Here is a 25,630-nt window from a genome sequence, read left to right on the forward strand (position 1 = left end):
GACTAACAAAAAACAAACCAGCATGAGTGCATAAACACATCTTTATTTTGCCCCTGGAAATGAATAGGAGGAGATTAGGCTTGGGAACGAGAGAAGCAAAAGCATGAGTCTGTAGAAAGCGGTGAAATTAAGTCTGCCTGCATGAAGCTACCTCAGGGACTCCTCTCTGAGACAGTTGTTACCATTTTTGCTCCCCTCTGTGTCTGGACATGCCCCTGCTTCAGCTGCAGTGTCTCCAAGGCAAGACCATGACTCTCCTGAATGGAGTGTGACACTGATCCTTGGGCAGAGGCCAGCACAGGGTGTACAGTGCATAACCCAGGAGAGCTTGAGATGGACCTATGGACCTGGCACTTGCTCTCTGAGAGTGCAGATCCGCTCTATACAGGGAGTAAGGCCTAGTATTAATGTGGCAGGTATAGGGGTATCTATGCACCCAGTCCTGCAGTGGGATAATTCAACCCATCTTTCCAGGGCTATCTTGGCTCATAACTGGATGGGAGTCATATTCTAGTGTAGCCCTGAGTCAGGTCCAGTATTTGCAATGCTGTGCAGTCCTTTTGGCACAACTCCATCCAGTCTCAGTCCTCTTAGACATTCACTTCAAATTAATTACCCAGGAATGGCTTTTCTTTAACATTAAGCAAGCTCTGCTTGGTCTGCAGAGCTCCTCAGGAATGCCCGGGCTCTGTCTAGGCTTGGAGCTGGCTGAGGCTTGCTATTTATCAGCTTTATTCCAGCTTTTCTGCAGATCTCCGAAACACTTCCAAATCCTGCCCCTTCCCACATGGTTCCCACTAACACGGGTCAGCTAGGGCAAGCCACTGGGTGCATTGTGACCCTGCTTATCAGTGGAATCTGCTTTCCAGATGGTTTGCGCATATGGACCGGCTGCTTCGGTTCTCAGTACCAGCCCTCAGTTCTGCAGGGTGTGATTTGATGCCAGGAGCAGGGGGAGCCAAGGCTGTGCAGAACAGCGGGTGCTGGACCAGCCTCGGACTAGTGCCCACACTCCTGTACAGGTCCTGCTTCCTCACTGCTCTTTGCCTCACTTCCTCAGCCCAGGGCAGATATGAATATCTCTCAGCCATACTTCTTCCCATTATGTACAGAGTCTCTAGAGCAGAGGATGAGCTTCCTGGCATGCGTCACCCACCAACATACAGTGAACTCTGCACCGGTTACAGACTGGCCATACCTCTGAAACATTCTCTCAGGCAGTAGAACATAGATGTGTCCACACAAAATGCCTCCTCCTCAGTCCCTCATTGACCCTCTGATGGCTTATGTGTTTCTGATTCTGTAACCCAATCGCTCCCCAGATAAATCTCCAAGGGTGGGAAAGAGAGCAGGGTCAGAATGTAGACAGGAAATGGGAGGACAGCACATACTTATTTGAGTGTCTGCTCCTTGGACTGTCTGGACTGACAGCACTGGGGGCTGCTGTCTTTCTGAGTCAAGTCTGAACGGGGAGAGCCCTTGGTGGTCTGCTCGCCCTTGTCTGGTAACGTCCTTCAGCAGCAGCCTTCCCAGACAGAGGATGCCCCACGCCTCTGAGAAAAAGCGAAATGTGTTTTGCAACAGAAAGGGAGGATGAGGAAGATGAAGCTTAAAATCACAATAAGGGAACTTCAGATTAGCCAGTAGGCAAAACCTTCCCATAGTGGGCATAGTGAAACCGTAGAAGAGATTTAATGGGGGAAGCTGGGGGCTCTTCATCACTTTTCAGAGGGGTAAAGTCAAGTCAGACAACCATCTGTCAGAACTGACACAGGTTTAGTTGAACTTGCCTAGAGCAGTCTGACAGACTGGAAGAATTCGCAAGGTCCCTCATCTCTGTGGCAGGCTGTAATCAGGCAGAAGAAGTCAGTCCAAGTTTTCTGGCTGCAAACACTTGTGGCTATGTAACACCTTGCCTCCTTCCATCAGAAAGGTCTTGTCTGCATATCAGGGGTAACTGGTATGGGGACTTCACTATCAGCTCTGGGTTTGGTGTCCTTGGTGGCACAGAGAAAATGCAATTCAGTCTTTGTCTGCTCAGCAGCCTCTCTGTTGTCATGGCTGTGCAGTGCACCCCTGCCTGAGACGCTGCCTGACGACGTTGGCCCCGCTGCATTGTGGGAAGCTCTAGGAAGCGATCCAGCAGCACTGAGAGCAGTGCACACAGCTAATACGCGCACACACACGCGGAGCAGCCACAGGAACTCGTGTCTGTGCTCGAAGATGTCCAGTCACACAGGGAGCTGGGAGGAATGACCCTCTCCTGGAGAGACCTATCTAGGCAGCAAAATAAGAGGTGCTACACCAAAGACAGGCAGAGAACATATTCCACTGGCAAGGGCAACACTGTTAACTGATATAATTCTTGCCCAAGCTTTAACACCACTCTGTCCAAGCAAAAGCCAGAGGCAGGATTCTGCCCTGTCCTCTCCTGAGGGCAACAGAGACCAAGTTGGGCAAAGACAATGTTAAGCTACCTTTAAGCTTAGTTCAGATGGAAGCTCCCACATGAACAGCTGCTTGCTTGTGCTCTTCTTTGTGCAGATTTTTCTGGAACTGAGAAGAACCTTTCTTGCCCTCTCCTCTTGCCAGGACATCTTCTAGACTGAGACCTGCACTGCAGAGCTGCTTTGAGCAGCAGACAGCTAGGCAACATCCCTGGGTCTGTGAGTGCTGTATGCAGAGCGCAGTGCAGAAGGGTCAGGGAGTGAGCCTGACTGTGGCCTCATGTTGAGCCAACTGGGGCACTATCTGGTGACACACTGAGCAACAGTCTGTCCTGTGTCAAGCTAAATGCATTTCTGGTTGTCAGATAAAAAGGGGAAGGGAAGGGATGAGGATTAAGGAGGAAGATGCAGGCTCCAGGCCAGCTAGGAGTTGCTTTTTGGCAGGCTGAAGTGTTTGAACAGCAATGAGGGGACCAAAACTTCAGAGCAGAGCCCAGGCAGCTCTCCTGCCTAGCGTGTTGTTTTTCCATCTGAGCTGCAGCTTATCCACCACTGCCTGAATCCCACCTCCCAGGATCTCTACTTCAGTGACAAGCCAGGCTCACACCACAGATGTGCACGGGACAGAGCAGGCAGGGGACAAGGGGAGCGTGCCCACACAGATCCATTCAGTTCTCTTCAGACACTTCCTTTCCCTCACTGCTGTTTCTGTCCCAGCAAGCAATGGCAGCGGGGCATGGCTGTAGGCAGCAGTCCCCCTGAGCAGCGCAGGGTGGAGGAAGGAGCCTTGGAGGTGAGACTGAGGGGAGCAGCCATGGGAGCAGCCTCATAAGCAGGTGCCACATTGGACTTCCTTCCACAAAAATGGACCGTCCTCCTCTCCTGTCATGCAACAAAGCTCTGGTACTTGGCACAACATCGGCGGGAGGCCAGAGCAGCGCTGTCAGCCTTTCACTGTCATCGTGCTTGCCCTCTCGCCAGCTCTCTAGCACAGAGATGGTGCTATTCTTGGTAACACACCTGGCAGCTCTGTGATGCTGGCCATGCTGCCTAAGGAGCAACAGCGCGGCATCCTCCTCTCACTGAGCTCTAAATATAAATAAGCTCCAGAGGACCAGACCGAGACATCACTGGGGGAAGAAACCCTGCAGCTGTCCTCCAGCGCTCGGGCTGCACAGTCAGAGCAGAGCAGAGACACAATCCCTCTAACTCTGTCCCGTCTGCTCCCCGCACGCTGGGGGTTCATTCCCTTTTGTACTCTGTGTTGTGGGCCTGCACATGCTTGTGTGGTGACAGTGCTAAAGTTGGAAAGACAGCCTCCCCAAATGGGGGGAAGCTGTCTACATGGCTTTTTTTTTTTTTTTTTTTCTTGTCCTGTTCTTGCTGGAGTTTGACTCTCACGTTGTGCATGTTTCAGAGCTGGAGAATGGAGTGTGGTCGCTGGGGCCCAAGCTCTGCTCCATCATGGTGAAACAGGAACAGAACCTGGCTCTAGACCTGCCTGAGTCCCAGCTAGCTGCCAGCTCCATACCAGTGCTGAACCTCAACCCTCTGCAGAGACTGCCAGTCCCCGAGGAGGTGAGCCCATCTAAGATCCATCGGGAACCTGGGCTCTCACACAGTGGCACCCCTGGTGGTACAGACCCAGCCATGTGACTGCAGGGTCCTGCTAGGTGGTTTAGCCGCTGGACAGACAGGAGAAGGTGATACAAAGCCCAGATACTGCATTATTTGTCATTCTCCTCTTGAAATGGCAGTCAGAGGAGCAGCACTCCTGATCTAGCTAGAACTGTGCTTAATCCCTGCAGTGAAGCTACAAGACAGCTTATCCTTCCAGAGAAAATCGTGGAAGGAGGGTTTTCTCCAGCACAGGAGACTTTACAATCTCAGTTATATACAAGCATGTTTCCTTGTCACAAAAGCCAAAGGCTTTTAAGCTTGCACGTGCTGGAGGCCTGTACCATCCAATCTGCCAGTATTTCTATAGCCACTCTTGGCTTATCTTCATTTTTCAGCAAACAGTGTCAATTAATGTGATGCCAGTGACGCCACTATTCCTGAGTATAGACCCCTGCTCTGCCACTGTCTTTTTCATGGCCTTGGGCTTATCATATGGCCTCTCACTTTTCTCAGCTGCTCAGTGGAAATGGAGGTCCCACTCCAGGTCCTGCTTGCTTTTTTCTATGAAGCAGCAGGAATTACTATTTCTAAGAAACAAGGGGCCAAGTTCTTATGAAGTCTGTCTGAAGGAGCCTCACTTATGCCACTGGTACGTGGGTATAAGTTGGGGGCTCACTTTGGCTGGCCTTGAGTCCAGCTGTGTTGGATGGGAAGGTCCAACCAGTCTCACACAGACCATGGCTATCTTCTAGCAGCTCAGTAGATAACAGTAGAGCATCTCTGGGATTTACTTCCTTTTTTCACTCATGCTGAGCATCTTCCCATTTAAACAACCATCCAAAACAAATGGGTACTTCCAGCCAAAACTGTGCACAAACTTCCTTCATTATTTACACAGCTTGAACTTGCTGTGCCCTCAAAGCTCTGCTGTGTGTGCTCAGCAGCCGTACTGTGGTGCTCTCTCAGCTGTGTTTACAGTCTGGAGGAGTTTGCAATGTGTCTGTTTAGTGTAAAAACTCCCCCAGCCTACGGTGGGTTGGGGGCTGGCGAGCCAGGGAGCTGAGGGGCAGCATAGCCCAGATGGGAATAAATCTACTCTTTATTTAACTCTCAGTCCCCTCTGATTGGAAACAGCTGTCCAGCAGCCCTGGTGAAAATCATGTGAGCAAGACAGGGGGTTTGTTCTGTTTCTGTTTCTGTACAACCTCTATACTCCCATTTCTAATGAAGGCAGATCAAAGAGGGACTTCCCATGGTAATGCATAGGTTAGTTTAAATTGCACTGCCTGGGTCTAGCAAGGGAAGAATTGCCAAGGATAAAAGTCATCTCCCTTTTGGAGGTACTCAGTGCACTGCTTGGCAGCATATCCATCTGCCACTGCCTCTTCCTCTGCAAACGTGTTTGCACTCTGTGTGCCCAGTGACAGAGAATTCAGGGGGCTTATGTTTGGACTCTTGGTTTCTGTTATGTGTGGTAAGAGGCTGCTTTGGGGCAGAGCTGTAAGATGGGGCAGGGCAGAGAGCAGGAGAGCAGCGGCTATGAACAGAACTGGTAGGAGCCCTCTGGGTAGGGGAGGTAGCAGCACCCAAGAGCTCTTTCTGCTTCTCTTCCACAGACTCCCATAGAAATGACTCCAGCACCTGTGATCAAAGCTGAACCCAAAGAGGTGAACCAGTTTCTAAATGTACCTGCAGGTAAGAAGATAGAATTTTCTGGTCAACTTATATCCCTCTATGCTACTCAGGTATAGATCATTACTATACAGGGAGGAAAGACAGCACCTGAGAGCAGAGCCATGCGCATACAAGGTAGCACTGGGGCACAGACCCATAGAGGAGTGAGCACTGCACTGTTCCAACTCAGATCAGTGTCTGGTCTAGCAGCCATGCACAGAATTGTTCAGACAGGGACTCCCAGGCAAAACAGGCTACTTCGGAGTTGGAAATATGCAAGAGTGCCTTTAAAATCCTCAGAGAGACTGTAGTGTTATCCAAAAACAACCATCTGAAAGTCAGGAAATTCAGGATCCAGTTTAATTTGAAAGAAACCCAAGCATCTGAAAATCTGCCGATGCACAAATGAAAGCACTATAGGAACTCCCACTGCCGCAGAAAGACATTCCTTAGGCATATTCCCACCTCCATTAAGGCCCCCAGGGCTCTCCAGTACAAAGTGGGGACAGTTTTCAAGTGCTTGGGAACCAACTGAGTGACCGGAGCCCCTTTGGATCAAGTGTCCTGGCAAATGTGTGAGCCCTGTGGTGCTTTTGGAAGAGCTCTTCTCTTATAGAGCTTCCTGTACTTGTGAACAGGCTATGGAGCAAAATATCACAGGCTTTGTACTCCATTTTGGTTGACACCGGAGTACCTTATTGCTTTGTAAATACCTTCAGTGTCTTGGCAAAGCCCCTGCCAGCTCTCTGACTCCTGCAGTTCCTAGTTTAGCACATTTGAGGTCAGCCTCACCTCTGTCTAAGGCAGTGCTCAGTCCAGCCTTGTTCTCAGACCCACCCTGTTTTGTGAGACTCATCACCGGCTCCTTTCAGTCCTGTGTTATGGCAGTGCCTTTTCCTGTTGCAACTCAGGGCCCCATTTCTGTACAAACAGGCTGACATGAGAGCCATTGACTTGATCTCCTTATTTCGCAGTAGATGACCTGGTGCAGATGCCTCCAACTCCACCCAGCAGCCACGGCAGTGACAGCGATGGATCTCAAAGCCCCCGGTCCCTGCCTCCCTCCAGCCCAGCCCGACCTGCTGCTCGCTCCTCTACTGCCATCTCCTCCTCACCTCTCCTCACAGCACCACACGTAAGGAGGCAGCAGGATGTCACTGGGACACAGGGCTCCTTGGTGCTCAGAGGGGGTTGGAGGCTTTATGAGGCTCATGTGGAGGATCCTGCCCTTGTTAAGGTCTCCCAGCTGAAATGCGCTGGCAGGGCAATGTGATGTCTTAGCACAGGGATGTGGGGACAGAATGGTGCTCACAGGAGTGAGGAGGAGTGCAATGAGTCTTGCGCAATGAGTCTTGCACAATTCCTACCAGCAGCTACCTTGTTTTAGCAAGGGCTGTCTTTCACCCCGTACTTTGGCAAGTGGCCTATGCACTGGAGGACTTTCTGAGGAGGTTAATGGAAGAGAAGGGAATAACTGAGAATTCCCATAACCAGACTGTGTTTTAACCATCACCCAAAAGTTCTTTGGCGGGGTCATGTAGTGCAAGTGTGTAGCCAGCCTCGCCGTGAAGGAGCAGATGCCCTGCCAAGTAAAGGAGGAAGACAGCTGCTGAGCTGTGCCCCCAGGATCAGGTTGAGAGCAGGAAAGAGCACTGCCCTGCATCTATTTGTACTGAGCCCCTAGCTGCTCTGCAGGGCTTTAAGAAGGATCACTGGGATAGAACTCCTTGCTGACGCTGATGGCTGCTCTCTGTGTGTTTCAGAAGTTGCAAGGGACCTCTGGCCCACTGCTCTTGACTGAAGAGGAAAAACGCACCTTGATTGCCGAGGGCTACCCCATTCCTACCAAGCTGCCCCTCACCAAAGCAGAGGAGAAAGCACTGAAGAGGGTCAGGAGGAAAATCAAGAACAAGGTGACTGCAAAAAATGTAACCATGCAGTTCCCATGATTCCAGAGCGTCCTCAGCTGACCAGTGCTATAGTTACCCTCACCTCCTCAGCTGCAGTGCAGCTCAGAAAAGGTGGGATCTTGCCTTTGGTACAGTGGCACAAGCTGCCCAGCCCACAGAAATGGTACCATGGGGCATCTCTGCATGCATGCTGTGCATGCAGCCATGTCTGGGAAGTGTGGCTTCCAGCCCAGCTCCTGGGAGTGTGTGGCCTGGGATGGGGCCCACAAGCTAAGGCATCACGGATCAGACAAACCAGCCTGGTCAGGCCTTGCTGTGGGGGCAGGGAAACAAGAGCCATTGTGTGGTGCGGGACGGGTGATGCACAGAGCTCATTAGCCAAGCAGAGGCTGTGAGACTTTAGACTGTGATTAGAAAGCATCCCGTGGGAGAAATGGTGAGACCCTGAATTAGTCACCCAGTGACTCAGAAGTGGTCTGGGGCAGAATCTGCCCGGATGGCCACAGCACGTACCCATGTGAGTCAGAGGAGTTCAAAGCAACCCTAAAGATGCTCTCAGCAGCAAGGGGGTCAGGGATACTGCAACAAATGGTTGTGGCCTACAGGCCAAAGAAGGCTGCATACCTACAGCATCCATCCCTCCCAGTTTTGGCCTGGAGACCAGTAGGAATGGTAGACTGGAAGGCGACTTCCCCATTTACCTTTAGGGTGCTGTGTGTGCAGGGAACAGACAAGACGAGGGAGCCACAAAGAAATGTCTAGAGGCTTTTGATACTGACTCCTCTCTGATGGCTGCTCCCCTCACAGATCTCTGCTCAGGAGAGTCGCAGGAAGAAGAAAGAATATGTGGAGTGTCTAGAGAAAAAGTAAGTTTCTTCTTCTCAGTCTTACCTTTGAAAAAGGAGCCCTGTCCATGCACAGGCCCCCTTTCTAGTGCTTTTGTCTCTGGATTGCTCAAAGAGTACGATTCCTTGCAAGGCTGGCTGCACAGAAGTTTGGTTTGGGATCCTGCCCCTACTCCCCTCCCTCCTAGAAATCCTCTTGCAGGATAAAGATTGCTCTAGAAACCTTGTCTTTCCAACTGCTTAGTTTGGCTGGTCCCCTGCAGAACACAGGCCATTTTGGCTGCCAACAAGGTGGGATTTTGGGTAAGAGTCATGTTTCCCCACTAGAAGTTGCTTATATTTTGTCTGTCCCGTAAGCAGCAGGCCCTCTAAGGGCACTGACCATGGCTTTTCCCCCTCTGTTCCCATGAGGGTGGACACACAAGTACTTGATAGCAAGAAAAACCTTGCACTACAGTTATTCCCCACACTCCCTCCCCTTCCACTGTTCCCTGCATGAGCTTGTTTTTCTTCTTGCAACCCTGAGGTCCTGCATGTATGGCAGGCATAGGCCTAAGGTGACATCACATGACACTGACAGGGTAGAAAACTCTTGAGGGCCTGATCCTGTGATCCCTTCTGTACTAGCAGCCCCTGATGGGCATTCCCAGGCAAAGAAGAATGCCAGGATCCAGGTGCAAATTCACATTTCTGTTTAAATACCATCTTCTTTCCTGTTATTAACACCACCTGAGATCAGCAAAATGGAAAAATCCAACCCCCAAACCCAACTTTAATTAACTCTTCTCCCTGATGCTATTTGTTTATCCTCTGTAAGAGTGCAGAAATGCTGAATAGAAACAGATGACTCAAGGAACCTTCAAGTTCTCATGGCCTTCCATAAGCAGCACCTCAGTGTGCATGTGTGTCTCCAAGCATCAGAGCACATGACCTCCAGCTAGTGTCCCACATTGACACCCAGATCCTTCACGCTGGGCCTGGGGAGTTGGCTGGCCTCACTCAAGTGGCAGGTCCAGGGCTTTCTGTGCTTGGGCCTCTTCACCAGACGTGGCTGTGGTGCCTGTATGTACTCAGCGGTTTGTTACGCTAGCGCATTGCTGTGACAGATGGCTTTCAAACAATGCCAGGTTTAAATGTGAACCAAAAGCAGTATTCAGTGAATTTTTTTAATGGAACAAGTCTTTGGTCAACTTGGCTTCCTGTAACAGCTGGTTTGTCAAAACCTGTACTTGGGCCCTTCACCATTCAGTTTGACACCTTTGCTGCAAGCCCAGTTTTTACACGGAACGCCTGATTCGGAGGCCGTGCTGGAAACCTCCAGCAGGATCAGGCTGTGTCCCTGGCCTGCCTTCCTCCGGGCCTGGAGACATTCCCCTTCCCTCGTCCCAACTGCAGCCTAACCACTTTCCCTTCGGAAGCAGTGGGAGGGAGCCTGCAGGTTCTCTGCTGCCCTCAAGTGCCTGCAGTCGGAGCTGTCCCAGCATTTGCACAGAACTGCCTGGTTTTCAATATATGCAAGGCGCACACCCAGGGCAGGTTCTCAGTCTGAGTGGGAGAGGTTTGAATTTGTCCCCCTGTTCCTTTCCCATGCTCCTAAGGGGCGTTTGGAAGTGATGGAAATGCCTGCATAACTCTGGGGCTGTCCTGACTTAACCTGCCTGTAACCGGGTGCCACTGGCTCTCCCAGCCCTTGGGAAAGCCTGAACTGGGAACTATCACACGTAACTGTCCACCTGCAGTCTCATCTCTGGTCTGTCGGGGCTGGCTGCAACCAGACAGGCCAGGAACATCTGGCTCCAGGACCGTATCTGCAAGTGATGGATGAGGCCACTGAGCCTCCACACCCCAAGAGAGGCAAGGACTAAATTTTCTTTATCAGTCTGGCCTTTGTAACTAACTGGCTATGGGTTTTATTCCCGCAGGGTTGAGACATACACAACAGAAAACAATGAACTCTGGAAAAAAGTGGAGACCTTAGAAAACGCAAACAGGTAAGAAGGGCTAGACCTGACCCTCTGTGGGTAGAGCGGGGTGGGCAGGAAGGGAAGCCAGGGGAGCACTGGGGCGGGGGCGGGGGGAGAGGAAAAAGGCAGGCTCCCCCAGCTCCTGGCGGGACATGCGCCGCTCGGCAAGGCGCTGGTTTTCGGCCCGTGGCAGCAGCGAGGCAGCTGGGTTTGGTTAGCGAGCCTGGAATGTTTGTGTTGGGACGGCCAGGCCGCGCTGCAGCGAGGGGAGGGAGGGAAGGCGCGTTTCTCACGTCTGTCTCTTCCTCCTTCTCCCTGCAGCCCTTTGGGCTCATGCTGCCCTCCCCATTGCCCTCCAGGCCTCTGGCTGTCTGCAGGGCAGCTGCATCGAGGGAGGCCTGTCACTCCAGCCTCTCAGACCCACTGTTTCTGTTCTTGGGCTCTTTGGAGGAATACGAAGCCCTGGGCATAATATGGCTGTTTCAGGTTTCTCTTGAGAAAGAACTGAACAGACTTGGTGAATACAGGGAAAGCCCATTCCTCTAATAAAGGTAGAGACCTCAGCTCCCACCAAATCCAGGGCAACTCCCTGTGCATGTGGTACCCCAGGCCTTGCCCTGCCTCTTCCCCTTGCAAAGCAAGCCTGGAGAATCTCCCTCCTATCTGCTGCTGCTGCTGCTCACCTGGAAGGAGCAAGCTGCTCCCACAGCCCCAAAGCACGCTCCTGGCTCCCTTGCCCAAGAATCTGGTGAGCACTTGAGCTCCTAAAAAGCAGAGCTGGCCAACTGATCACCAGGGGAATTTGCTTCCTTGGAAGCAAATAATGAAGACTCCCACGCCTTCAGTGGGGATGGGCAGCAGAAGCTGGAGGAGGGCCCAGCTCTGCTCCCTCTTACTGGGTGCAGCAGGTGTGAGCAAGGGCAGGGTCAGCTGCAGGGTTGGTGAGCAGGACACTCATTTCTATATCCCCATTTCTATCACCCCCAGCTCGAACTGAAGGGGAGAACCACAGCCAGAGAGCCAGTCCCCCTACCCAGCCCTCCTCTGCCACTACAGCTCATGGAGTACTCCTTGAGGCTCTGCCGCACTCCTTCCTCCCATCCATGACACGAGTGCTGTGGCCCCGGCTTCCCGGCCAGCCACTGGTGCTGTGACCAGGGGCTGTCAGGCATGGTCAGCCTGAGGTGGCTGCAGCCTCCCATCTGCTGGAGACACGGCTGCCCAGCTGCTCTCATCCATGGGGCACAGCCGGCTGCCCAGCCTCTCTGGGAGTGCAGGCAGCCCTGCTGCTGAAAAAGCGTAAGCCTCACCCTGCAAAATCGGGAGATTGGCCTAAAAGCCAAGAGAGTTGTTTGGGTTTTTTTTTCAAAATACACATTGTGTTCTTTCTAATTGGGTTTGGTTTTTGAGCACTGCCAGGGGGACGCTCTGTGCTTCTCTCCACATGTACAAGGAGCAGAAGAGGATTTGGAAAGAGATAAAGCTGGGATTCTCCTGCAATCTCCTGGCTTCAGGACCTGGCATTTTATAAAAGTTCAAACATATTTGTGTAAAACAGTCAGTGCTCCCAAGGGGAAACATACAGTAGTCTGCATTTCGGTAATTTGCAGCCCTTGGGAACTGTGTGCTCTGTAGTCTCCCTCATCCCAGATTTCTTGACTAGCCCAGTGAAGCGTTTGGTGACTCTTAGTAATACACCTACCTCCGTTTTGTGTTTATGTGTGCTGATGCCCTTGTTCAGTTAAGTGGGGCAGAGAGACCTTAGCGTGTGTTCCAGCTGGGGCAGCCAGAGAGTGAATTAATTGCTGAACTCAAGATTTGGCTTTGCCCACATCCCTCTGCAGAGTTTGCCGAGACTGAAGAAGCTGGAGGGAATCAAAATGGGTTTTTATTTCTTTCTCTACCATATGGTTTGGGGCACAGGTCAAGCTGCAGAGTGTGTGTCTGTGAGTGAAGTGGGAGCAGGTGGGCCTGTGCTCAATGTCTGACCTGACTACAGAGTCCAGCCTCCATCCCAGAGCTTGGTTTTCATGGTAGCCTGCCTCTCCATTGCTCTGGGAGATGACCAGCTGGGCTTTGAGGCACCCAGGAGCCCTAAATGAATGGGCTGTGGTAGCAGTGGTGGGTGGTTGCGGTGAAGCTTGTGGTGGATCTACTGGTGAGGAGACGGAGGGCATTACCTCAACATAACAGCACCTTGGGGCGTTCCTCCCACAGTTCCTGCACACTTTATATCTCAAACTCACCCTTATTTGTTTCTTGCTTCCCAAGCCTGTTTGGTTGGAGAACTTGGGCAAGATATAGCAAGGGGGAGATACTTATTTTCACGAGAAGGGAAAATCAGGGTAAAATATGAAGGGGGTAGTGGTATTCTTGCATCACTGACTGGCTGCTACCTCCTTATCAAGTTTTGATTTGGGTTGTTTCCTGTCCCAGGACTCTGCTCCAGCAATTACAGAAGCTGCAGGCTCTGGTAGCTGGGAAAGTCTCCAGACCTTACAAAATGGCTTCCACGCAGACCGGGACCTGTCTAATGGTATAAGCTTCATTTCCATCTTCCTTATTGACCATGCTTCCCCAGACAGCTTTGTCGATTGCCTGTTTGTGCCCTCTTCCCTGCTGCCTGGCTCTGTTGCCAGTTACATCTGCTCTCTCCTTTTGTGTTAGAGTCACCAGAGCTGGGCCCTGTGTCATACATACATCGGTAGTGTCAGGTTTTTATGCAACAGCATTAGAATAATTCCTGCATTTTCACTGTCTTGTTATTTGGGCAAAACAGCACTTTGTTTCCTTTTCATTAGCTATCAGCCATTCAGCAAAAATTTTCAATGAGCTTCCATCGTAATGGGTAGAGTTTTCTTTTGCTGAGTTGGTAATGCTCAATGTTTAACTCAGCAGGGCAGATGAACAGTTCAAGTATTCCTCCCAGTGGGCATTACCTTGTGTTTATCAGCAAGAAATGGCATCTGTTCTTGCTATGCCTGCACATCAGGCTTTGTTAAATCCAGCTGGAATTCTCTTCGCTTGCCCTTTTGACTAACCAGAATGATTCAGGCTTGTCTGTTGGTTTTGGTAATCCCTGTTTGCCTCTCCTTTCTCACAGTGGAGGATCATGGTTAAGCAATATTGGCTTCACTGCAGAGTTTTGGGGCATGCCCGTGTGTGGCCATAGAGTCAATTGCTTATTCTTCGTCTCATTTTTTGCCAGGGGAAAGTTTCTGATCCATGGTAAAAATATAACCTTCAACCCTGTGATGTCTTTGCAGGATTGTTGGAGTAGCTGCTTGTGACAAATTTGTCAAAGTTATCTGTATCTAGTTATCACTTCTATACTGTTAACAGTCATGAAATACAAACAGATGGTGAGGTGCTTTCTCAGCACCCTCAGTGTCCTGAGGGGTTGTTTTTCGCTCTTGGTTCAGTTTCCTGGGTTCCAGAGCCCCTGCTCTGTAATTTCCAGCAGTTTCTCCTTTCAAAATCTGCTCAAACTTTTGCTACTCTTTGCTGCCCCCATGTCAGACCAGATTTTAATTACTTTCTTTTCTGTTGGCTGTTCTGTGGCTTCATTCCCAAGTTCTTTCCACATTTTCGGGTGTGACCCAGCTGGGCCCAGTGACTCATTGCTCCTTAATGCAGCAGCTCATCAGAGCACCCCCGGCTCCAGCAATTCTATTCTTCATCGCTACTACCTGAAATGAGCAAGTCCAGAAGAGGTGCCTTCCAGACATTCCCTGCACTATAGGCTGATAAAATACCTAATTTAGCTTCCCAACAATGTCTTATCTCTCCTTGCTGCTCTCTTCGTTCCATGGCATCCCAGCCCACACACCACTCTCTCAGGCTTCCTAGCTTTGAAGCATTTCAAGAATTTGTAATTTGCTTTTCTATCTTTGGCCAGTTCCTCTCAAAGGCCTCCGAGTTCCCATTTTCCATTTTCAAATACAGCACTCTTTATCACAACAGATATGTAGAATCATCATGCCTTGCAGCATGGGAGTGGGTCAGAGCATCCTTCTCTTTTAGCCCTGTGTCATTCCTGCCGGATATTTGTCCAGCCAGTTCTTGAAAGCCTCCAGCGATGAGCAGTCCTCAGCCTCCTCAGGCAAACTGTTCCAGTGCTTTGTTATCTTTCACAGATAAAGCTTTCTTGCTATCTCATCTCAATCTTCCTTGCAACAGCTTAAGCCTATTACAACTTCTGCCGACAGTAAGCAAGATCAGTTTACCCTCCCTTTGTGCTGCTGCATTTTACATGTTTGAAAACCATTGTTTTCGAGCAACTCCCTTCAGTCTGCTCTGCTAAATCACCACAATTTCTTCAGTCTTCCCTTGTAGGTTGAGTTACTGAATCACAGCTTGTTCCCAGAGCTCTCTTCCAGATTTTCTCTGATTGCCCCGCATCTTTTCGGAAGTATGGGGCCCAAAGCTGGACACTGTTCCACCTGAAAGCTGGTACAGAGGCAGCCAGAAAGCCTGTTCATACTGCCTGAGCGGAGATTTGCCCTTTGCAAAGTGACACCAACTTGTGCCCGCATTGTGCTCCATTTTAACTCCCAGATCCTCTTCTGCAGAACAGCTGCCAGGCCACATAGTCGCTGACGTGTGGTGTTTCCTCTGTTAATCAGTCCTGCCACCTCGCAGGTCTCAGCAGGTCCTGGTATTTGTCTGTATGGATCTGCCCACTGTTTCCTTAGACCACTTCTCCCCATGGTCAAGAGCATTCTGAATTTGAATCCTGACCAAAAGCCAGTCTGCTTGTAGTCTCTCCCATCTGCAGATTTGATACAGTCCATCATCCAAGCCAAGCTTAAAAATGTTGAATCTTGCCAGAGCCATAACGGATCTCTCTGCTACTCCATCTGCTACTTCCTCCCAGTTTGACAGTGAACCATTTGATAACTATGCTCTCAGGACATCTTTTTTTGATTAATTTTGCCTCCATCTTTCCAAATGGTTTTGCAGTGGTTTCCTCTAGCTTAGTTTCCCCTAGCTTAGTTTCCCTTGCTTTTGAAGAGGTCAAAATGGTGAGATGGTCAAAAGCTGTGAGATGAATGGTACTCAGAGTCAAACCAAGAGTTATTGTTATGAAGTGTTACAGAGTTTGAACTAGAACCGAATCAGACCATCAATCAGAGTTAACCTGGACCTAAACAGAGTGAAAACAATGCTGGTTTGCAAAGCCCGAGTTGAAAGCCATATTAAAGCAAGATGTTATCTATACTGCTCTTTCCCAGCCCATAAAGCCTGTTTTGTTTTAGACGAGAAGAACAAGCTTCACAGGGCTGTCTCCCCTTTTTGGAAGTTGTGTGTTTGGCTGTGATAATTCCAAGCAACATCTATTCAGAATTTATTTTTTCCCCTGTTTTTGTGGAATAAGGGTTCTAAATGCCTTGTGTGCCTGATATGATGTGCTTAGACAGCATCTATGCTGTCCACATTTCATTTCCTTACTTTAAAACCAGCCACGAAGAGTCTGGACAATTAAAATCCCTCTTTACATAACATAGTATCCCCGTGCTATTATTTGATCTTCCACATCTCCTGGACTCCACTGGTGGTCAAAATTACCTTGATGTACCCACTTCTGGGAGTTACTCAGGCATGGCTATTCCAAAATAGATGGTTATTCTGAAAAGCAGTCAAGCAATTGCTGGCTGTCCCCACAGGTGGCCCCACAGGTCAAACTTAGCTAGTTTACACGTAGGTAGTAGAAATCACCAAGAGACGCATTGCCTCTTTGACTGCTCAGTCTGAGCACTGAGCTGGTGGTAGCTAGTTATATACAACCCCTGGCACATGGATATTCAGGTAATAAGCATTTGGCTCTGTATAATTTCTCATGTGTCCCCTCTTGCTCTGTACTGGTAGTTCCCTAAACTCTGTAGAGTCCCTTACAATCAGCACTGGCATATCACTCTGAAGCTTTACTATTACAGCAGAATTTACAGACAGGTGCAGACCTACCAGAGGGGGATTTCCAGGGAGATTTCATCTGCTTCTCTCCCTTTATCACTGCCCAGTAGCTCTGACGGATCTGCCTGACAGCAGAAGGCACGGACACATGGTCCTGTATACGTGCATGTCAAGCATAAATTTAACCCTTTCCTTGGACTCTCCATCCTTGCTATCAGGTATTAGGCGGCTACAGTTCTGCTGTCATTTCTGTCCTCGCATGGACAGTAGCTTCACTTTGCTATGTGCTGTGGTACCTCACAGATTTCTCCCAGTGAGCTTGTTTTCTTACAGCACACTACAGCTCCTACTGAGCCAATGGTCAGGTCCCCTTTGGTCAAGGCAGAGTTCGTGCCTTCTGTTGAGTCTCCCTCTTTCTCAACTTGTTCCCCAGCTATGCCTTCTACCATTTCTCATCAACTGGACAGGCAAGTTCTCACCATTGAACCAGAAATACTTCAAATAAAGCAAAATGAGGAAGCTTCTGACTTCCCTTCTTAGATTTTCAGCAGAGTTAGCAGAGCAAGCCCTTTCCCTCCCTGGGGGACCACAGCGACCTGGTTGTCAGCCTGACCACATGTTCTCACACAGCCTCCTGGTTTTGTGCTGCGGGAGGAGTGTTCCCTCATGGCTAGCGACACTAACTCTGTGCTGGTCTCCTCTCTAGGTGCTGGCACTCTGCTTTGTTCTGATCCTGGGATCCCTGATGCCCTGTCTCCCTGAGTTCTCTTCAGCATCACAGACAGTGAAAGCAACACCAGCACCAGACATTTACACAACTAGTAAGAGTGAGTCTAATGTTGTTCCTCCATTTCACCCTGTCAAACCATTTCCAGCTCTTGACACTCCTGGTTCAGGGGTAGCGTCCTCCCCTCAGTGCCTACTGCATAGGCTGGGGCTCTGGTGAGGGGAGATTCCTGGCCGGTCAGTGGTACAAACTCTGATAACAGCACCTTGTTTGGGCCTGTTGTCGTTCTCTGCTAACCATTGTCCCAAAACATGACAAGTGTCAAAAGAAGGAACGCAAGGGAAAAGTCCCAGGGCAGATGGATTGTCTTCTGAAGAGGCTGTGTGTCCAGGGGAGCGTTTGCCTTCTGAGACTGTGGGGAGGTGGGTATCCTGCAGAGCAGGCCTGCTGCACAGTTACACACGGACAAGGCCACAGCTGTGTGAGAATGTGCTGAAACCACCACCGTGACCCATGCCCATTGCAAGAGACTTTGTCCTCGTTATTAACCAATGCTCTCCTTTTTTCCAGTTCAGTCACGGAGCCTCCTTTTCTATGATGAGGGTGCTGGCTCCTTAGAAGAGAGCTATAGCTCCTTCCTGACCATGGACCATCCTGAGGGGTGGGAGGCTGAAAAAGGGCAGTCTGAGGAGGGAAGGCCTCATTTGGCCAGGACACACGAGACGTCCAAATACCTGAGCAAATCCCAGCTGGAGGGTCCTGACCAGAACCGAACTGACCCAACTCTCACCCACCTCAAAGAGCAATTCCGTGAGAGGTAAGCAGATGGGGGCCACCCTCCAAGCCAAAAACACACATGGTGTCTGGGAGTGAGCAACAGGCATGTCCCCTCTGCTGCAAGTTAAGGACAGCTGAGGTGCCCAGGACAGGCAATTAGCTAAAGAGCAGTGACTGGAGGAGGCCAATGCTGGCACGGAGCATAAAACCAAGTTTGTTTTCTAGAGTAAAAGTTTGGGACTCCATAGAGCAGTGTCCCACTGGCATAGAGCTGAGGAGGACTGGGTGATTCAGGTGGTCCCAGGCTTGCTGCTCATTCAGTGCCCTGGGAAAGGGCTCCATCCTGGTCAGAGCAAACGGGCTGGGCACGCAGAGGTGAATTTGCACAGGGGGCTGCAATGAACCTCGCCTGATGCCTTGTCTATTCTTTTCCTCAGGGAGACAAGCTCCAGTGAGACAGCTGAATACTTGTAGCAGCTGCTGGACCTCAAGGCCTCACCTGTCTGATTGCAGGATTCCCTCCTCACCGAGCAACTGAGGGGACTTGGCGGAAGAGGACACTGCATTCAGACACTCCTAAACTGGCCTTGGGTTCAGCTCCTCCCCTTCCCCGTGCCTCCCCGTTAGTACTGATCTCTCTGAGGGGAGTCGCAGGACTGCCAGAACCAGCAATAAATGTCTGGCGAAACCCTGAGACACCCTCTTCTCCTGGCCTTACCTCCTGCTTAAATGAGCACTACCCTATGGATGTGGGCTCACCTTGGAGTGGAGGGAGATCAGGGGAAGCCCCCAAACTATTCAGCTCACTCCCCAAAGCCTCCAGACCAAGGGGGCTGTCCCCAGGCGTGTACCCCTTGGCTACATCAGATGCACCTGAAGGAGAGAGAGAGTGCTGGATTTACTGTCCTGCCTGGGGAGACTTAGGAGTGGGTGATGCTGGTGCTGGAGAGATGGCTCTGGAGAGTTTGAGCTCATTCCTTCCCCTCCATCTGTTAGTATACTTCTGCTTCCATTGAGAGAAAACCTAGTTCTTCCTGCTCTAGTTTTCTCTTGAGGGACATACTTACATAAATTCCACGCCAACTATCTGCAAAGATCTGCACACAAACGGAGTGGGGGAGACAGATCCCAGACACATAAACCACCAGAAATTAGCCAGCAGCTTCTGGGCAACCAGAGCTCTGAAATAGAGAACAATTTTCCCCCACAACCCACTTGTCCCCACCCTCGGCACCCTTGCTTTGGTAGGGGTGGTATTTCCCTTTCTGTTCCTAGCTTGGGCCCTACAGTGCAGTGCTAACCAGGTCAGTGGCCTTCTCACTCTCCATTCTGCAGGCCTCCCCCCTTGAGAGTGGGTGAGAGAAACCCGCTCCCATAACCTGATCCCCATCCCAGCTCTCCATCCCCAGTTCTGCTTCATGCCAAATGGGGTCTTTCTAGGAACCACCAAGGAGAGCACTGCAGCCCATTGGAAGGCTGTCGGATAGCCATCGTTCCCCTCACATCCTCCGTGTGCACAGCAGTGTTGTGAAAGTCACTGAGGACATACTGGCATCTCTGGTGACAGGTACGTCTGTCAAGAAAGAGGTGGCATGTTGGAATTGGCCAGGGTGACCAAAGACTGTTTTAGACCTCTTCCTTCTAAGTGCTGGCACCAACAGTAGCAAACTCTTGCCATACCACCCTTCAGGCCAGACTTGCCAAGTTTGGTGCTGAAATGACCTCATCTCAAGCCTATGCCATCCTCTTTAGCAACCAGACACCCATTTCTGACCCTTCTTCCTCCCCGGCAAAAGCCCTGCTGAAAGGCTCAAGTGTCTCCTCGCTCCGTTCCCTCAGCTGCCATTTGATGGAAGGACAATGTGGGACATGAGTGTCGGAGATCTGGGATGTGGCAGGTTGCCCCGTGTTTGTACATGGGAGTCCCTGTGCACTCTTCCAGGTCTCACAGCAGGCTTCTCTTTGGCTTGTTTCTCTTCAAGCACCCTGGACTCACTCTGCACTGCCCCAGCCTCGCCTCTCCACTCAGGCTGGGAGTGGAGAGGGCTCCCTGGAGAGGAAGGATGGGATGGCTCTTGCTCAAGGACTGGGAGAAGCGAGGGAAGGGCCCTCACATCCCTCTTTTCTCCCTTTTGAAAACTGGTTTTGCCCCCTGAAGCCATTTAGGACAAATTTGGACACAGCTAGCTGCAACCATACATGCGTGACCAGTGGGGTGAGGAAGAGGAAGGCCTTCAGCATAGATCTGCTCTTCTTGAGGTTCATACAGGACCTGCTGGTCACCAGATACCACTGCATTCCCCATCCTCCGCCTCCACCCCAGCACAAAGAACCACTGCCGGGTCCAAGCACGCCCTCCTCCACCCCAACACTTCCACCGAGCATGTCCCCATGCCTCCCACTCCCACCGTTGTACAGAGACCAAGAGCAGAACTCGTTTGTACATAATGAACCTTATTTTGTATTATTGCCGATCCCTTAAGATATTGTATTTTGGAGACTCTCAGATCCTATTTTCAGTATTGTATTTTATTAAGAAATAGTGCGGGCTTGGCATCTATGAACTTCTTTCTTGTTAGCAGCTCACTTTCCCCTTATACTCCAGCAGCTGCCTCTTCCCTCCTGTTTGTTTTTTGTTTGTTTTTTTTTTTTGTTTTGTTTTTTCAAGCCACCTTTTCCCCCCCTCCTATCACTCGCTCTGCATTTGCTTAGTGAAGCAAAATAAAAATAAAATAAAAAGATGCAGCATCAGCCCTGGGTTGACGGGTCCTTTCATTGAGGCATGGTTGTCACGCCAGCCCACACGCACAGCTCCTCACCTCCTGCTCCCTGACTGTCCCGTTCCCTGGCTGCGTGCAGAATTCATTCAGTGCTGGGACCTCATGCTCGGTGTCAGGGGCTAGAAGCAAACTTGCATGTTTTATTTCCAGCAGCACTGTGATTTCTTCTGCAGTTCTGAACAAGTCAGAATTGTTCTGCCTCAGTTTCTTCTCCCCCTCTGAAATACTGCTAACATCATCCTCTCGGAGGAAGGAAGATCATGGAAGAAAGTTTATGAGGTGCAGTGATCTCCTCTGATGAAGGGGCTGTGCAGGGGTCTGTACAACAAAGACACTGCTAGTAGCACCATGGCTCTAGTCCCATCCTGTCTGAAAAAATACTTAAATCCTTCTGTTAACTGTAAAAGCAGTGCAGCTGTGCTCAGATCGGTAACGACTGGGGACCTGGCTGGCTGCCAGCCTGTACCTCTGACAGTCCATTTACATCTGCAAAAACTGATAGGTTTTGTCCTGATTTTGTGCGAAACACAAGGCAACAGGGGGTCTAGAAAATGAATCTTCATTTTCTAGAAGGCTCCAAGTGGGTTTGTTAGAACTTGGCCATTGAAACAACTCCTTGCAATCAGGCCCTCCACATCTGGAAGGCAGCCCAAGCAGGAGCCCCTCTCAGAGATGCTAAAAGGTGGCTCCATCTCCCGCCTCTGGCTGGGCTGGTACAGCAGGGCTCTGACTTTGCCACAGGAGGAGGCTATGAGGCTCGGGGCTTGCAAAGATCTCTTTCTGTGGATAAGAATTTCTTGGTGGAGAGGAGTAAAGCACCGAGATGTTGCCACACTGTTGTGACAGGGCTGGCCGTTGAACAGTGGCTGGGAGAGACAGGAGCTCTCTTTTCTTGGCTGGGTCTGTACTGCCAAGAGGGGGTTTGACATGGGATTCATGGTGGGTAGTCTGACATGGGTTTTACAGACCCCTGCAGAGCTCCCTTCCCCTACGCACGCCCACGGATGCAAGGAAATGCCTGACTTTGCCCTGCAGTTTGTCTCCTGGGCCAGAACTAGTTTTAAGTCGAGGGTCTGACTTTTTCCCTGAAGCACCTTGTCCAGAAGCAGCCTCCTACCCCTGTGTCAGTGTGATGCACCGTCCCCCACCGTGCGACCAGGCTTCTCCCTTCACCCACCCGATTTCACCCGAGGGAGGGGGTCCTGCTTTGCTCACCCCTGGTGAAACATCACCCAGCTCTTCAGGCATTGCCTTCCAGGGACATTCTGGCCTGCACCCTTCATGCACGCTCCAAAACATCAAGGGAAACGGGTGCAAGAGGGGAGCTCTTAAAAGGACGAGTTCTCAGGCTTTGGCTCCTTTAACACTGATGTGGACGGAGTGAGCAGAACACCCTGTCCGTCAGGAGCAAATTTCCCTCCATCTCGACAAATCCTCCTAATTCTGCAGTCTACCGGATAACTCTGAGCTGCTCAAAAGAGGCACATTAGGATCTTTTGATCCTCACTATGCCTCCCGAAACACAGCCAGACAATCACACCTAGCAATTTGGCTACAGCGACTAATTAGAGCGGAACAAGAGAATTAGCAAAGCGTGAGGGCACCTTCTTTACAAGTCACCTTCAGCCTCACTCAGTTACGCTGGGTCTGCTCCAAATGCCCCCAGCCAAGATCTGCCACGCCAAGCCGGGCTTTTGCCCATTTAGGGTCACATTTCTAACAAGCCTCTGCACTGTCGATATGTACAAGCCCTGAACAAAAGAATGCTAACAGAACACGGGCTTCGTTTTTCAGAGACAAATTATTCCCAACTGTTCTCTGTTACCAGGCCAACTTGAAAAAAAAAAAAGAGAAAAGAATTGGCTTTTGCATCTCACCGCTGCCGAGCAGGCCACTGGCAGTGCGTGGCAGCAACCTGATGGTTATGTTGAGTTTGTTACAGGAGGACATGTGCTATTAGGGCTCTCAGGAGAGCAGCCCCGCTCTCCAAGCCTGACGTGGTCCCTTTTGCTGTCAACATTTGGGACTGTGCTAGCAGTTCTCACACGGATCCATCATGGGATTGGCAGGCTTCCGTCCTGCTGCCTGGCAAGGAGCCCGGGCTTTTGGACACCTTCTGGGGAGAACCGGGCGGTCTCACCTCCTGACACCCCCCAGGTGCTGAGGCTTGTTAATAGCAATGGCACCTGGCCGGAGGCTGACCCAGCCCGCCTCAGCCTCAACAAATCTGTGTTGATTTTCGAACCTGGTAGCTGAAATGGGGCTTACAGGTGAGCAGGGTGGAGGTTCCTTTTCTTACACCCAGGGGAGGAGACTGTACCCTCCCAGAGCTTTATTTACTAGAAATGCTGCTTCCTAGGAAGCCCATACCGTTCCTGCGCCTGCCAAAAACGAGGATGGGGTTTGTATGGTAGCACCAAGCTGCCCTTGCACCGTCCCGCATGCCCACACAGAAGGAAATCCCTGCCGAGGACACAGGCCTGTGCCCCAGGTAAGCAGGTGACCTGGCCGAGTGAAGGGTGCCTTGGGTGCCAGGAGGAAAGGACTGACACAACCCCACCGCCCAGCCACGTTGTCCCCAGCCAGTGTCTGCCCACGTCCTCAGGTTGCTCTGATGGCATCCTCCAAGGGAAAGGTGACCCCATTAGTGACAGACATGTGAAACGTCCTGCAGAGACAGGTGGGTAGGGAGATGCAGAAGCCTGAGCAATCCTTTACCTCCCCTCACGCAGGCACATCCCGTGATGTCTCCTCTTCTCCAGACGCACAAAATCTGGACGCGCTGCCTGTGTGACAGCCGTACGGTTTGGCACATGGGTAGAAAGGGGCAAAATCCTCTGGTGGCTGCTCCTCCCCCAGAGATGCTTTCTGTAGCACAGGATCAGCCCCCGTGGGAAGGCAGGAGGCACCCACTGTCCTGCCCCTCTCTCTGCCTCAACCAGAGGTGCTGTGACCCCTGAGCTCTGCTGTGCCTGGCTCTTGGGAGGTTTCCTGCAATAAGGGCCTCAGCTTCCCTCCCCGAAACTCCTTTCCTATGGCACCGATGACGAGGCCATCAGTGAGAAATGCCCCCCAGGTGGCTCTCCCCTCCTTCCCGCACCCGGACCCCACGTACCCCCAGCCTCCAAATCGCATCCACCCCAGCCTGGCCATCCCCTTCCTCAGCACGGCAGCCGCTGACTCCTTCAACCGTGAGCGACGAGACGCGGATGTTTGCCAAAATCTCCTGGGAGCACGAGTGGACCCGCATCCTCCATACCCTGTAGCTCCTCTGGGCAGCCCAGCTCTGCCCTGCCCTGGCAGCCCGGCCAGCACGGGTGAAGGTGGATCTCATAGCACATGGCCAACGCAGGGAGGCATCACCCAGTGGGTAGCGAGAAGCAGCGAGGTGCCACGGGTCCCTCTGCACCAGCCGGGTACCCACCGCTTCTCCCTTCCCACAGCCTGCTCCCAGCCTCCGCGGTGCCCGTGGGTGGCAGGAGGACGGGGAACAGGGCCATGCGTCGCTGGCAAACTCCCAGGCACGTCTCTATCCCAGCAAGCGAAGGTGAAGCTGCTTCCCGGGGGGGCCAGCTCTGCCTGTCAGGGAGGGCTTGCCCAGCAACACTCCGGCTTTTAAGGGGAACAAACCCCCCTGCGGGGGCTGGAGGGGCTGAGTCACACAGTGAGGAGGGTGCGGGGCTCCCCGCAAGTCACGACTGTGCGGAGGAGTGGGCTCGGGGGCTGCCGTGCCCCTGGGAGGCACAAATCCCCCGGCAGGCGCAGGACCGGGGGTGGGATGTCATCGTGACATTTAGGGCCAGACAAAGGTTCAGTAACTTGAACTGGAGGTACGGGTGGGCTGGTTTCCAGGGAAAGGCACAGCCCTTCTCCAGCCCCTGCTGCTTCCCAGGTTGGGGTCAGGAGTGGTGTGGGAATGTGCCCGACCACGACACCCTGCAGCAGAGGTGCCACAGGGCTGCACGGACGTGATGGGGAGCGCTGGCAAGAGGGATAAGCTGCTCCTGACAACTCCCAAGGTGATAAAACAGTCAGAGCAGGCTGAGGACATGTTCCAGCTCCCGTCATGCTAGCCCTTCGTGGGAAGACACTGGGATTAGGGGTGACAGCAGTGTGTACTTGATGTAACACGTGACTGTAGGACCTTGCCATGCAGGGGGTGGCTCTTACAGACCTGAAGCTCAAATTTTCCAGTGCCCAGCAGGTAAAGCCTTAGCATGTGAATCTGGGGCAGGACAAATCCAAAACAAGCAGCGAGGCACATATGGGAGCTTTGTGGGGATCTCTCACCCCAGCTGGCAACCACAGCACTGGGGCTGGCAAGGCTGAGGCAGGCGAGAGCTGGGACTGGGGTCACAAAGTCCAGTCGCAGCCCAGGATGGAGACGATGCAACTCTCCTGATGGATGTGGGCAGAGGACAGGAGGGCCTTTCTACCTCTGGATGCCAGGATTGGAGAAAAAAATGCCTTGGATTAGTAAAAAGCAGAGGTAATGTGGCCTCCCATGCGGCAAGGAGCCGAGTGATCCTGCTGGGAGGAGGGAAGCCATGCTACAGCCATACGTCTCCTTGGGTACCGCTGCCCAAAGCTGGGGACCCCATCCCCGGACAGATCTCATCTCATTGCTCTGCTGGGGCTGCTGTCACAGTTTTCCAGGCTGCCTGACTTTACCTGAGCGCACGTCTGGTTAAGATGAGCGGCTGAGACCCAGCTCCCTGAGGAGCAGCCCTTGCAGGCAGGCAGACACCAGCCGGGCTGCGAGCAGCGAGGGGCAGCCGAGTTGTCACCCTCCTCTGCCTCCCTGGCCTCCGAAGGGTTAAGTGCCAGTTTCCGAGTGTCTCTAAGGTGACACCAGGCTGCCTCCTCCGCAGTCCCCCTCCCCACGCACAGACTCACTTTCTGCTTTGTCTTCTGAGGGCTGCTGCAGGATCCGTGCACAGGCACCTTCCTCGCTGCCTACCTCTGCCTGCCTC

The 25,630-nt window shown here is 51.7% G+C and overlaps 1 protein-coding gene across 5 annotated transcripts in view; it reads left to right on the forward strand.

Annotated features, from left to right (window-relative positions):
• The window catches only part of CREB3L1 (cAMP responsive element binding protein 3 like 1), a 47,136-nt gene extending 26,508 nt beyond the window's left edge, over window positions 1-20,628 (forward strand). Inside the window, exons 3-12 of one of the 5 annotated variants that reach the window (XM_030005786.1) lie at window positions 3,865-4,025; window positions 5,684-5,762; window positions 6,716-6,876; window positions 7,505-7,654; window positions 8,459-8,517; window positions 10,419-10,487; window positions 12,897-12,996; window positions 17,080-17,200; window positions 17,671-17,917; window positions 18,315-20,628. In XM_030005786.1, coding sequence (XP_029861646.1) covers window positions 3,865-4,025; window positions 5,684-5,762; window positions 6,716-6,876; window positions 7,505-7,654; window positions 8,459-8,517; window positions 10,419-10,487; window positions 12,897-12,996; window positions 17,080-17,200; window positions 17,671-17,917; window positions 18,315-18,351 — 1,184 coding nt within the window. In that variant the 3' untranslated portion in view covers window positions 18,352-20,628. The remainder of the gene's footprint in view (window positions 1-3,864; window positions 4,026-5,683; window positions 5,763-6,715; window positions 6,877-7,504; window positions 7,655-8,458; window positions 8,518-10,418; window positions 10,488-12,896; window positions 12,997-17,079; window positions 17,201-17,670; window positions 17,918-18,314) is intronic. The other 4 variants (XM_030005807.1, XM_030005797.1, XM_030005817.2 and 1 more) reach the window with 4 other exon arrangements.
• The last annotated feature ends 5,002 nt before the right edge of the window (window positions 20,629-25,630 follow it).

This window comes from Aquila chrysaetos, chromosome 2 (assembly GCF_900496995.4).
Source record: "Aquila chrysaetos chrysaetos chromosome 2, bAquChr1.4, whole genome shotgun sequence".
NCBI classification, from domain to species: domain Eukaryota; kingdom Metazoa; phylum Chordata; class Aves; order Accipitriformes; family Accipitridae; genus Aquila; species Aquila chrysaetos.